The 14,639-nt window shown below is 38.6% G+C and overlaps 1 protein-coding gene across 4 annotated transcripts in view; it reads left to right on the forward strand.

The window, feature by feature from the left end:
* DCAF5 (DDB1 and CUL4 associated factor 5) overlaps nucleotides 1-14,639 on the forward strand; it is a 128,426-nt gene that overhangs the window by 31,500 nt on the left and 82,287 nt on the right. For 3 of the 4 annotated variants that reach the window (XM_037832455.1, XM_037832453.1, XM_037832457.1), the window contains exons 2-4: nucleotides 9,518-9,661; nucleotides 12,002-12,038; nucleotides 12,915-13,054. In XM_037832455.1, coding sequence (XP_037688383.1) covers nucleotides 9,550-9,661; nucleotides 12,002-12,038; nucleotides 12,915-13,054 — 289 coding nt within the window. In that variant the 5' untranslated portion in view covers nucleotides 9,518-9,549. Of the gene's footprint in view, nucleotides 1-4,204; nucleotides 4,255-9,517; nucleotides 9,662-12,001; nucleotides 12,039-12,914; nucleotides 13,055-14,639 lie in introns of those variants that run through there. The other variant, XM_037832454.1, reaches the window with a different exon arrangement.

Genomic DNA, 14,639 nt, shown 5'->3' on the forward strand with positions numbered 1-14,639 from the left:
ATCCAGTGTCTTCTTTATATCCTTCATCTCTTTTGCCACATTTTCTTTCAACTCGTTGATTTGATTTGGAAGATTTGTTTCAACATCTTTAGTTCCAACTCCTGTATCTCAGTTGAAGTGTTAGTTTTTTCCTTTGGATGGTCTATATTTTTATGTTTCCTAGTATGGCTCATTATTTTTAGCTGTCTAGGCATCTGATTTTCTTGATTAGTTTATCCTAGAGCTCATTTTACTCTTTTACCTAGGGTTTTCTTGTTGGTTGGCTTTGTTCTGTATCTGTTCTTGGGTGTTCAGTTCAAATTACTTTAGACCACTAACATAGTTTCTGTGTAGTTGATCAGAATTTTTTAGCTGTTGTTTTTCTGGTTATTGCTCTGCCTGAATGTAACCTGTTTGTGAAAGGGTCTCTCCAGATATGATCAACCCCAATCAGATTTTCCCAGTCCAGAGAGGCCCAGTTTTCAGGTGGAGGGTGTAATCTGCATGAAATTTCCCTGAGAATGAGTCTCCACAGGTTGTCAGACCCTCTCAACTCTGTGCTTTTCCTATCCTGTCCAACAGGTGGCACTTGTCAGTCTGCAGCTCCCTGCCAGTTTAAAGAGGTGCCAGGGTGCCTTTAATTCTCAGCAGCCCCTGTCCCTGCCAGGGGTGTGGCTGACTCAAGCTGTTTCTGTTTTCCAGCCCCTGCTGTCTGAGTTCTCTGAAGAAGGGCCACCACTTGAGCTTGGCCCCGTCCCCTCTTGTCTTGGGGAAGTTATGCCCTTTAGGGTATTATTTCCCCCATTATACTCATTACTTTGTCTCTCAGATCTATCTTAGCTCTGCCCTTGCCTGGGTCTTTCATAGGATTTGGGAAATTTTCATTGATTATTTCTTCTGTTACTCTTTCAGAAAGAAAGAAAGAAATCCCTTTTCAAAGCCTTTCCCCAGCACCCAAGTTTTGTCAGTACCAGTAGAGACTATTTAAAGTTATGCCCTCTAGGGAATTATCTCCTTCACCTGACTAGTTTCTCTCATACAACTTTAATTCTGTCCTTGCCCAGGGCAGTGCTGAAGCCTGAGCATTCCAGCAGCTCTTTTGGGCCATTGAAAAGTAAAAAAAAATAAAGAGTTGGCGACAAAGGAAAGAAGGAAAGAAGAAAAAAAAAACCCTTTTCAAAGCCCAACCCCAGCTACCTAGGTTTGCAAACAAGAACCAGAATTGGTACCCAATTCTATGTGCCCCTTTTTCTCAGAGCCCAGACCTTTTCCAGTATTCTGAACACCTCCAACTCCAAAAGTCTCTGTTTTCGCTGCTGTTGTTGTTGTTAGCCGTGTCTCCTCCCTGCCGGCCGAAACCTCCCAGTTCCTTTCATGCTTGCTCTTGATTTATCTGTGCTCAGAGCATTTATTCGGCAGCCCAGATTTGTTACTTAATTCTTCAGTTGGTGCCTGGTTGAGCCCCTCTTCTTTGCTCCCAGCACAGATTATTTCTTTTTCCCCCAAGACAGTCTGCTATGCCTGTTGGGGGGGGGGGTGGCACCAGCCCCCTTGCTGGGGAAACTTGCAGTTCTTTGCTGTGATCTCAGCCATTCCACCTATTCCAGGCTGGTGTACAATGCGTGTCTGGTCACAGAAGTCCCCGAAACAGTTGTTCCATACAGTTCCTGGCTATTTACCAGCTTCCCTAGAAGAGTAATTAAATTCCACACCTCACCACTCTGCCATCTTTCCCTAACCTCCAATATATTGCTTTTTAAAGAAATAAAACTTTGGTACAGTTTGAAGACCCCTTTTACTATATGTATGTTTATCCATGAACAATATATGGTAATTTTTTGTAAGTACATAAGCACACATATATATCATTCTTTACATATCCTTCTGAAACTTGCTTTTTTTCAGTTACCAGTAAGTTTTCAAGATTTATTCATGATGATACATGTGTTTGTAGTTCATTGTAACCACTGTATCGAATTTCACTGTGTTTAGATTCCATTTGTATTTGTATTCCAATGGAATTTATCCATTTCTCTATTGATAGATATTTACGTTGTCTATAGTTTTTTTGCTGTTATGAACAACAATGCAGTGAATATTCTTATACATTTCATTGTGCCAGTTTGTGGGAACACATCTGTTCCAGTTTGCTGAAGCTGCCGTTATGCAAAATACCAGAAATGCACTGGCTTTTAATAAAGGGGATTTATTAGGCCATAAAAGTGTCCAAACTAGGGCATCAACAAGAGGCTACTTTCACTGAAGGATGGCCAATGGCATCTGGAATACCTCTGTCAGATGGGAAGGCACATGGCTGGCTTCTGCTGGTGCTTTGCTCCTGGGTTGCATTTCAAAATGGCTCTCTCCAAAATGTCTCTGGGCTTGTGTCTCTCTTAGCTTCTCTCTCTCAGCTCTCTGCTTGTTTCTCCTGGGGCATTTGTCTCTAAGCATCTGGGGGTCTTCTCTTAGCTGCTCTGGGGCAAACTCTGGGCTCCATCTCTTAGCTTAGCATCTCCAAACGTCCTTTTTTCTGCATCTTCCAGCATCTCCAAGCATCTGGGTCTGTGTTGACTCTCAGCTCTCTTAAAGACTCCAGTGAACCAATCAGGACCCACCCTGAATGAGCAGGGCCACACCTCCATGGAAATAATCTAATCAAAATGTCCTGCCCACAGTTGGGTGAGTCATATCTCCATTTGAAAGACTCAATCAAAAGTTTCCACCCTAATCAAAAGAATAGCAAGTCTGCCCCCACAAGATTGCATTAAAGAACATGGCTTTTCTGGGGGACATAGTATATCCAAACTGGCACAACATCTAAGTTATAATTTCTGTTTCCCGGATTATTGTAGCGGTTAATATCCTCTATAACATCTGTTGGCTATTTGTGTTTCCTCTTCTTTGAGTTGTCATATTCTTTGCCTTGTTTCCTGTTGGATTTTTAAAAAATTATTTGTAGAAGTTCTTTATGTGTTCTAAATATTAAGCCACTGTCAGTTTTGTACATTGCTAGAATCTTTATAGTTGCAGATCATCCTTTCCTGGTCCCTCAGTTTACTCCAGTTAAGTTTGCTTCTGTTTTTACTCCTGAGCTCCCTTATTTTACTCTTGCCTGGACATTTTTTGAGCTATGCCACCAAGGCAGAGAATCCCTTCAGTTGTCCATCAGATGAATTTGCTTTGCCAGTTATGGTCCTACCCACCCCACCCTCTAACCTCATTAAGGCAGGCAGTAGAGTGCTTAAAAGTGAAGGCTATGGAGTCTCAAGTGCTTGATTTTGAATCCTAGCACAACTGCTTTACTTTACTGTGTGACCTTGGCAAGTTAGTTAACTCTTTTGTACTTGGCTTTATCTATAAAATCTAAGAGGGTAGAACTGTTACTATCCCCATTTTTATGAAAACCAAGCACAGAGATTAGACTGGAAACACAGGTTAGGTAGAGTTTGAAACATGTGGCCTCTCTTTTAATTTCCTACTTGTGATAGAGATGTGAGTACAGAGAATTATTTCTCTATTATAAGAAACACGGTAGCAAAAGCAGTGATAGAAAGACCTTGACCTATGGCTTCGGTGTTGGGGAGACTGGAGAACTAAAGTGCCCACAGCCTATCTTAGTCTAGTAATAGGTTGAGAAACCCTTTGTGTCATTTTCATTAAAATAAAATAAATAAATCCAAATCTTTCTTTTCATGACCTTGACTTGATGTTTAACAATGGTAAATTTATCAGGTGCTATGGAATTTAGATACCATCCCAAGTCAGAGAACTCATAGTTGAATTCATAGGCAAATTATAAACACAGAATACAGTGGGCCACACTTAAGGGACCATGAAATATTTTGGGGGAGGACACAGAACTTGATTTTGACTGATGATGGAAGGAAGAAATGTGTGATGAACTCAAAGAGCAAAGCCAACTTCTTTCTAGGGGATGGAGAATAAGTATGATTTCGCTACTCTGTCTCCCATTATTTTTATTATTATTATAAAAGGCAATATGTTTATGGCAAAAAGTAAAGTAATACAAGAAGTAATAAAGTAAAAATTAAACATGAAAGTCTCCCAACAACCTCCTAGAGGTGGTGTCCACTATAAGCAATTTCTTTTACAGCCATCTAGATATGTAAATACAAGCATAGACATGCAAGTGTAAGTATATTTCAATATCTACTCTTTGGGGCACTCATTTAGGTGCTGGGGATTCTTCAGTGGACAAAATTGACAAGATGCCTGCTGTTGTGGAGCTTTTTAAAAATTTCTTTTACACAAATGGTATGTTGGTATACTTTTATTTTTTTTAATTAGAAAAGTGGGTTTACAAAACAATCATACATAAAATAGAAGATTCCCATATACCACCCCATCCCCAACACCTTATGTTGGTGTGGAAAATTTGTTAAAATTTATGATTTGCTTTTTTTTTTTTTCTGTAATTGTACCTCCTTTTTTAACAGTATTTTTGTTACAATTAATGAAAGATTATTAAAATTGTAGTATTATCTAGCGTCCATAACTTACATTAGGTATTTTTCTTTGCATATACTACCCTATTATTAATACCTTCTATTAATATTGTTCACTTGTTATAAATCGTGAAAGAGTATTCTTATGCATGTACCATTAACTGTATTCCATTGTCTACAATAGGCTTCACTGTGTTGTACAGTCCTATGTTGTATCTTTTAATTCTTATTCTAGTAATACGTACATCTTAAAGTTTCACCTTCTAACCACACTTACCTCTATAGTTCAGTGTTATTGATAACAATCAGAATAATTGGTGACCATCACACCATCCGTTTCCATACCTTTACCATCAACCTAAATAGAAATTCTGTACAAGTTAAGCATCAACTCCCCGTTCACTAACCCCAATCTATTTCCTGATAAACCTATGTTCTAGATTCTAACTCTTTGAGCTTGCTTATTATAATTAGTTCTTAATAGTGAGATTATTCAATTTTTTTCCTTTTGTATCTGGCTTATTTCACTCAACATAGTGCCCTCAAGGTTCGTCCATGTTGTCTCATGCATCAGGACTTCATTCCTTTATATAGTTGAATAATATTCAATTGTATGTATATAACACATTTTGTTTATCCATTCATCAGTTGATGGACACTTGGGTTGCTTCCATCTTTTGGCAATTCTGAATAATGCCAAGAACTTCAGTGTGAACTGTTTGAGACCCTGCTTTCTATTCTTTGTATATACCTAGTAGGGGAATTGCTGGATCATATGGTGATTCTATACTCAGCTTCCTGAGGAACTGCCAAACTGTCTTCCACAGCAGCTGCACCATTTTACATTCCCACCAGCAATAAATCAGTGTTCCTGTTTCTCTACATCCTCTCCAACGCTTGTAGTTTTCTTTCTTTTTTTTTTTTTTTCCAATAGTGGCCATTCTAGTGGGTGTTAAATGATATCTCATTGTGGTTTTGATTTGCATTTCCCTTATAGCTACTGATGTGGCACATCTTTTCATGTGTTTCTTAGCCATTTGTATTTCCTCTTTTTTTGAGAATTATTGATGGGTTATAAGATTTCTTTATACATATTTTATTAAATCCTTATTGGATATGTGTTTTCCAAATATTTTCTCCTATTGAGTGACTTGTCTTTTCACTCTTGTAACAAATTCCTTTGATGTACAAAGTTGTTAATTTTGAGAAGGTCCCATTTATCTATTTTTTTTCTTTCATTTGTGTTTCATTGTATTTCACTTGTGTTTTGGTTTTAATGTCTAAGAAATCATTGCCTACCATAAGATCTTGAAGATGCTTCTACATTTCTTCTTATGGTCCTGGTTCTTATATTTAGGTTTTTGATCCATTTTGAGTTAATTTTTTTAAAAGGTATTATAAGGGATGCGCTTTCATTCTCTGCATATAGATATCCAGTTGTCTCAACAAAAATTTCTTCACACTAGTTCATGCCACTCTCTCCTGTCTTTTTCTTTCAGCTTGCAGAACTCCCTTTAGTATTTTTTGTAGGGCTGGTCTCTTGACAAACTCTCTCAGTTTCTGTTTGTCTATGAATATTTTGAACTTTTCCTAATTTTTGAAGGACAGTCATGTTGGATAAATAATTTTTGGCTAGCATTTTTTTCTTTATGTATCTTAAATATATCATACCATTGTCCTCTCGCCTCCATGTTTTCTGATGAGAAATTGACAACTTAGTCTTATTGTAGATCCCTTGTATGTGACAAATTGCTTTTCTCTTGCTGCTTTCAGAATTCTCTCTTTAACTTTGACATTTGACATTCTGATTTGTTTGTGTTTCAGAGTAGGTGTCTTAGGATTTATTCTGTTTTGAGTACTTTGCCCTTCTTATACATGTATATTTATGTCTTCCATAAGAATTGGGAAGTTTTTAACCATTATTTCTTCATATATTCTTTCTGCCCCTTTTTCCTTCTCTTCTCCTCCTCAGACACCCATGACATATATGTTTGTGTGCTTCATGTTGTCATCCAAATCCCTGAGACATTGCTCAATTTTTTTCCATTCTTTTCTCTCTCTTTTCCTCTGTCTTAAATTTTTATTGTCCTGTCTTGTTTGCTGATTCTTTCTTCTGCCTATTGAAATGTGCAGTTGTATGCCTCCAGTGTTTTGTTTTGTTTTGTTTTGTTTTTTATCTCTTCTATTGTGCCTGTCATTCCCATAATTTCCTTTATCTGTTTGTGCATATTTTCCTTCATCTCCTTGAATTCACTTAGGAGATTTGTTTGAACTTCCTTGATAAGTTGTTCCAAATTTTGTGTCTCCTCAACTTTAAATTGTTCCTTGACTTGGCCTTTTTTTCTTGTTTCTTAGTATGGCTTGTAAGTTTTTTCTGATGTCTACCATCTGATTATCTTGATGAGTTTGCTCTGAATATCTGTTTCTCCCTCTTGTCTAGGGTTTTATTGTTGATTGGCTCTGTGTTAAGGCTCTTCTTTGACGCTTAATCTGCTTTATTCTATACCTTTAGGATAGCCTGTGTTTAACTGATCATGTAGTCTCAGTTCTTCATCTGATTCCTGCCCTGATATGTGGTACAGTTTTTAAGATTGCACTTTTAGTGCAATTATTTTACCTCAGGAGAACGCTTCCTCTCCTCTGTTTCTTCTCCAGGTGTCTTGGTCTATTCTATTTGTTTTTGTTTTGCCTTTGTAGTTGTTTACTCCTTTTGTTGTTTCTATCTCCTTTTGTCTTGAGGGCAGATTTTGGGAGGAGGGTCATCCTACAGAGGACTTTCTCAAGTCAGTATTTCCCAGTGAAAACAGAGTCAAGGACCCATGAAGGGGGGCACAGATTGGCTACAAAATGGCCTGGGGAAGTGAACTAATTAGGGTTCTCTAGCGAAACAGAATCAACAAGAGATATCTATAAATATAAGATTTATAAAAGTGTCTCATGCAGCTGTGATTATGCACAAGTCCAAATTCCAAAGGGCAGGCAGCAAACTGGCAACTCCAATGAAGATGTTCGATGAACTCTTCAGGCAAGGAACTGGCAACCTCAGTGAACTCCTCAGGAAACACTTCCCTGGTCAGCTGAAGAAGAAGTGAAGGTCCTCTATCTGTCTCACTTAAAAGTCTTCAACTAATTGGATTAAATCCAGCTGACTACATTCTCATTGTGGAAGACACGCCCTTCATTGGTGTCATCAGTCACAGCTGCAGCCAATTGACTGATGATTTAACAAACCAGCCTGTTGGTTTATTAACCAGCCACAAAGTCCTCGCAGCAATGGTTAGGCCAATGCTTGCTTGACCAGACACCTGGCTACCATCACCTGGCCAAGGTCACACATGAACCTAACCATCACAGGAAGGGATCAGCAATGTGCCGAAAGCCTCATTGACCGTTCATCAAATCTTGGCCTGCCCAGCAAATGCAACCCTTCAACTAATCATTCCCTGGAGCCCGGAGGAAGTGCTGTGTCTTTAAATCTCCACTGGCATCACCAGTGTTGGGGGTGGGTTTGAAACAGTTGCTTCACCTGACTTTACCTGGGGTGGGTTGAAATACTAGCTCAGAGTTGGTACCCAGGGATCTGAATTTTGTAACCAAATGCTGTAATCAGTGATCCACATTGCCCACCCCTGTTCTTGGGGAAGAGGATTTTTATGTCGCTTTCTGTCCCCAGGGAGGTAGCCAGGGACTGGAGCCCAGTGTTGCCCACTGTGAGATTGGGGGATGGGTGCCAGCAGCTGCCTCCCAAAGAGACTAACTCACTGTCTTTTACTATAGTTTATCAGCCTCTGCCTCTTGTTCTTCCCTGGATGCTACACAGTGTTCTCCTGGCCTCTGGAACCCCAGTACAGTTGTTTCAGACGGCTCCTGCCTGATTAGTAGCCTTTTTGGTGGAAGGATTGAGTCTTGGAACTCCCTACTCTGCCGTCTTCCCCAGAAGTTCTCCCAGTACACGTGGTGTTTTATACGTCTTTTCCCCTGTTGACAAAAAGATTCTTGAACATCTTTCTATGTTAATTCTTATAGATTTACCAAGTTAATGGCTGCATAGTATGCCATTGCATGGATGTGCTGTAATTTGTAGCTGTTGATTTCAAATTGAATGGAGGAGGGAAAGCAGAGGTACAGAGCTTAAGTTTTGCTGCCTGTGTTTTCTGCTGTTGTATCTTAACTTTATATTAGAAAAGGAATATAATATAGGCTTATTATTAAAAGTCAAACAGTGCAAAATATAAAAATAAAAGTAAAAAGACAAATCTGTTCCAGTCTTGCTCTTCTGGTCCCACTTTTTAGAAGTAATAACCACAGTTAATAGTCTGGTGTTCATCCATACAGATATTGTTAATAGATCCACAAATATAAAAAATATGTAAACCATATATAGTCTTATTCTCTAAGAGCTGGCCCATGCAGTGCAATATTGTTCATTTAATTCAGACTGTGGAGAGTTATGCAAAGAAAGAACTGGGCCGAGCATCATGAGGGCTGGGTTCTGTCTAGGTTCTGCTGCTGTCAGAGCCAGGCAACTCCTTAGTGGTCATTTGTACAGTGTCTCATATTCAGTGAGATCACATCAAGGAGAGTGCTTTGAAAACTAGTATGTTAGAAATATTACTTTAGAGTTAGAAATATTACTTTAGAGAACCAAGTCAGGCTCTCTAAGGCAAAAGAGAAAGGAGGGAGAGAGGGTTGGAGGGAGGGAAAGACTTTAGTGGAAGGATTCTAGGTAGCAAATGAAGAAATATTTAAACAACTGGTCCTCTGGAGAGATAGGAACAGTGTGGCTTTGGGGTTCTCAACAGCAGGAACTCCTGGTATCTGTGTACTTCTTTTCATTTCTGTATTTATCTGTTCAAGATTCAGATTCCTGCAAGAGAGTGTTTGAGTGGCCTAGACTACACCACGTCCTTCTTGGTGGTTAAGTGGTGGAGTCCTGGGTTTCTGTGCCCTGGCAGAATCTCATGGATTGGGAGGTACAGTTTTAGAACAGATGGGATTCTGGACTGGCAAAATGAAGTGTCAGCCTCAAGATGTCAGCTGTTTTAACCACAGTTTCCTGCTTCCCTTTCAAGGAGGAGATGATCGCCGGGTTCTACTATGGCACATGGAGCAAGCCATCCACTCCAGAGTCAAACCCATACAGCTGAAAGGAGAACATCATTCCAATATTTTTTGCCTGGCTTTCAACAGTGGGAACACCAAAGTATTCTCAGGAGGTGAGAGAAAGGGAAATTTCTATCTTGGGAAATCCAATGTGGCTGGGATTTCAGAGAAAGATAACTCCTTATTTTTCTTCCTTTATTTCATTGAACTGTGGAATTACTTGTTTCACTTAACTTGTCTTCTCGGCATTATAGCAGTTTAGTACATGCACTAAGGTAGTGGTTTTTGTTTTCTGTTTAATAGGAAACATTTCACTCTGCAACGTAATGCATGGAAACACATTTAAAACAAAAGTTTAATGAAACAGTACATTCTGATTTTTAAAAAATTCTTTTTCATTCATAAAGTTGATGGTTGTGACTCAAATCAGTTGCGTGACCCACGGATGGCTCCTGTTTGAAAGACTTTGTACTAGGCCATAATTGGAAAGGCTTGTTCTCAAGCCAACATCTTGGTGATGGCTTCCATCAACCACACTCCTTTCTGACCATGAGATTTTGAGCCCTGACCTCTCTTCTGAGCTACAGATTTACTCACTGGATGCCTACCTATGTATTCCACAAGCAATTTAAATGCAACAGATCTAATACCAAAATCCTGCACAAAGAAACATCATTTTGTCTCATGGTTTCTCTTTCATGTCACCATTCAGCCAATCATTTAATCTATTAGCTTGAACCTTAAACTGTTGACATTCAACCACTTTCAACTTACAAAAATGGCAATTTCTTATGGTTCAGCCTAATAGTAATATTGAAGTCATCCTCAATCCCTGCCTTCCTTTCATTTACACATCTGTCAGTCACCAAATCCCATTAGATCTCCTGAAAGCCTTTCACAGCCACCTGTTAGTTTCTGTTCTCTTTCTATATCCACAGTCCTGATTCAGGTCCTCATCTTTGGTTTGGACTATTGTAGTGGTCTTCTGTGATTTCTGCTCAGTCTCTCTCTAATCTTCCTTCTAATTCATTGCTTATGTAAGTTTGCTTTTAAAAATATAGTTTTACACAAGTTTTCTTCTAAAAATGTAGTTTCAACTATGTGAACCTTTGACCCCACAGTATCTACAGGATAAGGTCTAAACCCCATTCTACCTGTCTGGCCTTGCCTCCCTTCCCCCATGTCATGACCTCTAGCCACCCTAACATACTTGCCATCATAGGTGTACACTACCCTTTAATATTTTGCCCTCATACCTTTTGCTCATTCTGTACTTAATTATTCAATCCTCACCAATTCCTGTTAAGTCTTCCATTGATAAAAAAAATCATATTTGAGTTTCCGTTCAATTGTCCCCTTTCCCATAAAGCACTTTCCTTCTCCCATCTACTTTTGCCTTGCTCGAGGAAAATACTTGCTCCTGTGTCCTCATAGCTAGACCATATTGCTACAACAAGACCAACTGTCTTGTTGCTGTTAGTTGATTGTATAGTTGCTCTGTGAGTTCCTCACGGGCTAGGCAGAATCTTATTCTTCTCATATCTTCAGCTTCCAGCCCTGGGCCTGATATCTAGAAGGCATAAATAGAGGTTTATTGATTTAATCAGTATTAACCCACAGTACAGTTTTCAGCCAGGACTTTGTTTAAGATGGCCTGGGTCACATCTTTACTCTTACCTTTGCTGTCTATTTAAGTGTCTAATTCTGTATTTTCAGCCTGGAGTGGGACAATTTTTACTTTATGTCTTTTCAAATTCAGGTTTTTGTTTTTTGGTTATATAAGCCATTTGAAGGAAGGACTACATATATTGGATCCCTTGGTTATTAAATGAGAAATGCTAGAGAAAAAATTGTGAATAAAAATGTCCTCATCATTCAGAATCATACATTCATCAAACTTTAACATTATTAAGAGATCTTAAGGAGGATGTGTTGATGAGGATGTGAATACTAGCTTACAATTAATTGGCAACTTATTAAGAGTTACATACATTAACTCTTATCCTCACAATAGTCCTATGAAGTAAGTGCAATTATTACCCCTGTTTTACAGATAAAAAACTGAGGCATACATAGAACTAAATTTAAGAGCTTGCTCTGGGACTCACAGTTAATGAGTGTTTTGCTAAAAGAATACTAAGGGTAGTGAATTGGTGTGCCATGATCATTTACCCTTGTCCATTAATGGCAAAGTTTTTTTTACATCATTCACTGAATAATACATTTTGAGAAGTTATTACACTATACCTAGTTGCTATTAAGCTTTAAAGAATTTTCTATAAAAGGTATTTTTCTTAAATTATTTTTATAAATGTTTTTTTCTAGTTAATCCTCTTAATTTTATTAACTGACTTTATTCAGATATTTCCCCTGAAAACTTTAAAATACTAAATTATGATATAGAGGGGAACACCTTGCAGAAATGATAAAATATCTGCTTTTTTCTCTTATAGGAAATGATGAGCAAGTTATTCTCCATGATGTTGAAAGGTAAATAGATTGTTGGTATGTGAAGGTGACTGACTCCATTTTTCATATGAAGAGAGGTGAATTACTCTTTAGATCAAAATAGTTTTTGTTTTTTGAAGAAAATAATGTGAAACCAGCTGCAATTTCAGAAAAAGATTCCTGTAATAAATTTTGAAATAAAGTTTGAAATTGTAGTTTACAGGTGAAAATTTAAAGGGAGACGTTGGAAGGAAAGGGAGCATAATACTTAATAAAAACAATAGCTAATATTTATTTAGTTTTTACTATGTGCCAGGCAGTGTTTTGTATGTATTAATTCATTTAACCCTCACAATAATTTCATGAAGAGATACTATTGTGATCTTCGTTACATATGATGAAACTGAGGTGTTTCATCATATGTAGGTACTTAAGGTCAAGTGGTGATAGGGTCTGAACCTAGGCAGTCTGGCCTCAGAACCATGCTCTTAATCACCCTGCCAGGTTCCCAGGAGATCCCTCTACTACCAGGCATCAGATATGGCTGCTTTAAAGCTTTCCCTTGTTTATTGGAAATCAAGCACAAACCCCCGAATCTGTCTACAAGCAAATGTACTCTAATAAATGAAACATGAAACTCATCTATTGAATCACTTTTAAATATGCTTATTTAGTGCAAAAAGCAAACTTGAAATCTATAAAATGTCTCTTTAATAGTATCATTTTTTTTTTTAACCTGAAAATTAGATATCTACCTTTTAGGAAAAGACCAACACACACATTGCTATACTTTGGGTTTAGCCAGATTGGATTTCTCCTAAAAATGAAAGAGAACTCCACCCTAGTGTGGGGGACTCTGCACTATGTTTGTGTGTATGTGTGTGCCTGTGTGCCTCTCCCTTGCTCTCTGTTTCTCAGCAGCGAGACCCTGGACGTGTTTGCCCATGAAGATGCAGTATATGGCTTGTCTGTGAGCCCAGTGAATGACAACATTTTTGCCAGCTCCTCAGATGATGGCCGGGTTCTCATCTGGGACATCCGGGAGTCTCCCCATGGAGGTAGGGTCACAGTACAAAAGGCTTTTACATTGGGTTGAAGAGTTTGATATCAAGTTCATAGTTATGACCTGAGTAAATCCGGGTGGGCGTGATGTAAATGCAGGGGAAATGTGAAACTCTCACATGGGGGCATAGATGTATGTCTTGGGTCCCAACTTATCCCTAAGCAGTCAGAAGTGAGACACCTCTGTAACCCTTCTCCAGTTACCTGGAAATCTCCACAAACCATATCAGTACTTTGGGGTTTAGTGGCTGCACAGAGCAGAAGATGTCATGCTTCATTGTGGAGGGAGACACCAAGGGCCAGCACAGTAGACAGGGCTGACAGGCACATATTCTTGATTTTTTACAGATAATGGGTGTTTTATACACTTTGTTGCACCCTAGTTTCAGGCCTGTTTTTTTTGCTGAGTCACAGAACATCAGCCTCCTGTGTATAGGATTTTAAAAGGGGGATTGTCTGTGGAGTTCCTCCTCCAAATGTGCTCTTTGTGTCTGAAATGTGCAATGAAGAACTTGTCCCCTTGAATCTCCAGAGTTCTTCAGGAAATGCATCTTCTTAGCTCATTTCCTACAAAGAGTTATTTCTCTTTAAGTTTGCCCGTCTTCAAAGGCCCTTTGCTCCAGCACCATCCTCAGTGCCATTGCCACCCCAAAGGGTGCACCTCTGTAATGATTATACCTATGATGTGGAGTTACTGTTCTGCCTACATTGTGTTTCCTATTACTGTGCTGTCAGGAAACAGGAATATTTTTCTGTATTCCAAACATTTTACAGTCTGAGTCTTGCTCATCATTGAGGTTCGGGCTCCAAGAGAAGCTTGTACTTAGGGTACAAGCAGGCAAAGCAGCAGCAAGTAGCAACTGTGATTGAGTCACTGTAAGCTTGGTAGGTGAAATTCTCTTTTGCCTGGACTGAACTGCCTGATAGCTGAGATGACTGAATGCTTCACCTGCCTGGAGGCCTGTACAGTATTGAATTATGGAAATCATATACTGGAAGGTACTTTCTTTCCATTACTTCTAACAGGTTCCATGGGAATATGTCCTCCAGTTATCAAAGTGATTCCTTTCTTACCTGGAGCATGCTGATATATGCAAAGGACTACAGAGTTTCTAGGGGAAGTTGGATGAATGCAAGAGAAGTGCAAGTTACTGGGAGTGAAATTATAAATTCTAGACTGAGACCATTTTATCCACTTGTATCCCTTTTTAATTTAGGGAGCAATATGAACCAAAAGGAAAACTGCAGTATTGTTTTGTAATAGCCTTCATTAAATCTATGTGTAGTTTAATAACTTTTAATTTCTAAAACTAGTAAATTTGGATTAAAGGTATAATCCTACCAGTAATTGGCACTCAAGTGTTTCAGCTGATGTGGAATTCAGTTTTCCTGAGTGTAAAACAGCTTAGCTTCCCATTTACAGTAACCATTTTTGTTTTGCACAGGATCTGAATAGGTGTCATATATACTTCTGAGTGCTATAACTTAAAATTTGGTTAAATGTTTTAAACTGCTGTTTTCATACTTTGTGTGTACAGGGAGTGTGTTCAAGGACTTGTGGGAGACCTTGAGAGTAAGAGT

This window comes from Choloepus didactylus, chromosome 4 (genome assembly GCF_015220235.1).
Source record: "Choloepus didactylus isolate mChoDid1 chromosome 4, mChoDid1.pri, whole genome shotgun sequence".
NCBI lineage: Eukaryota > Metazoa > Chordata > Mammalia > Pilosa > Megalonychidae > Choloepus > Choloepus didactylus.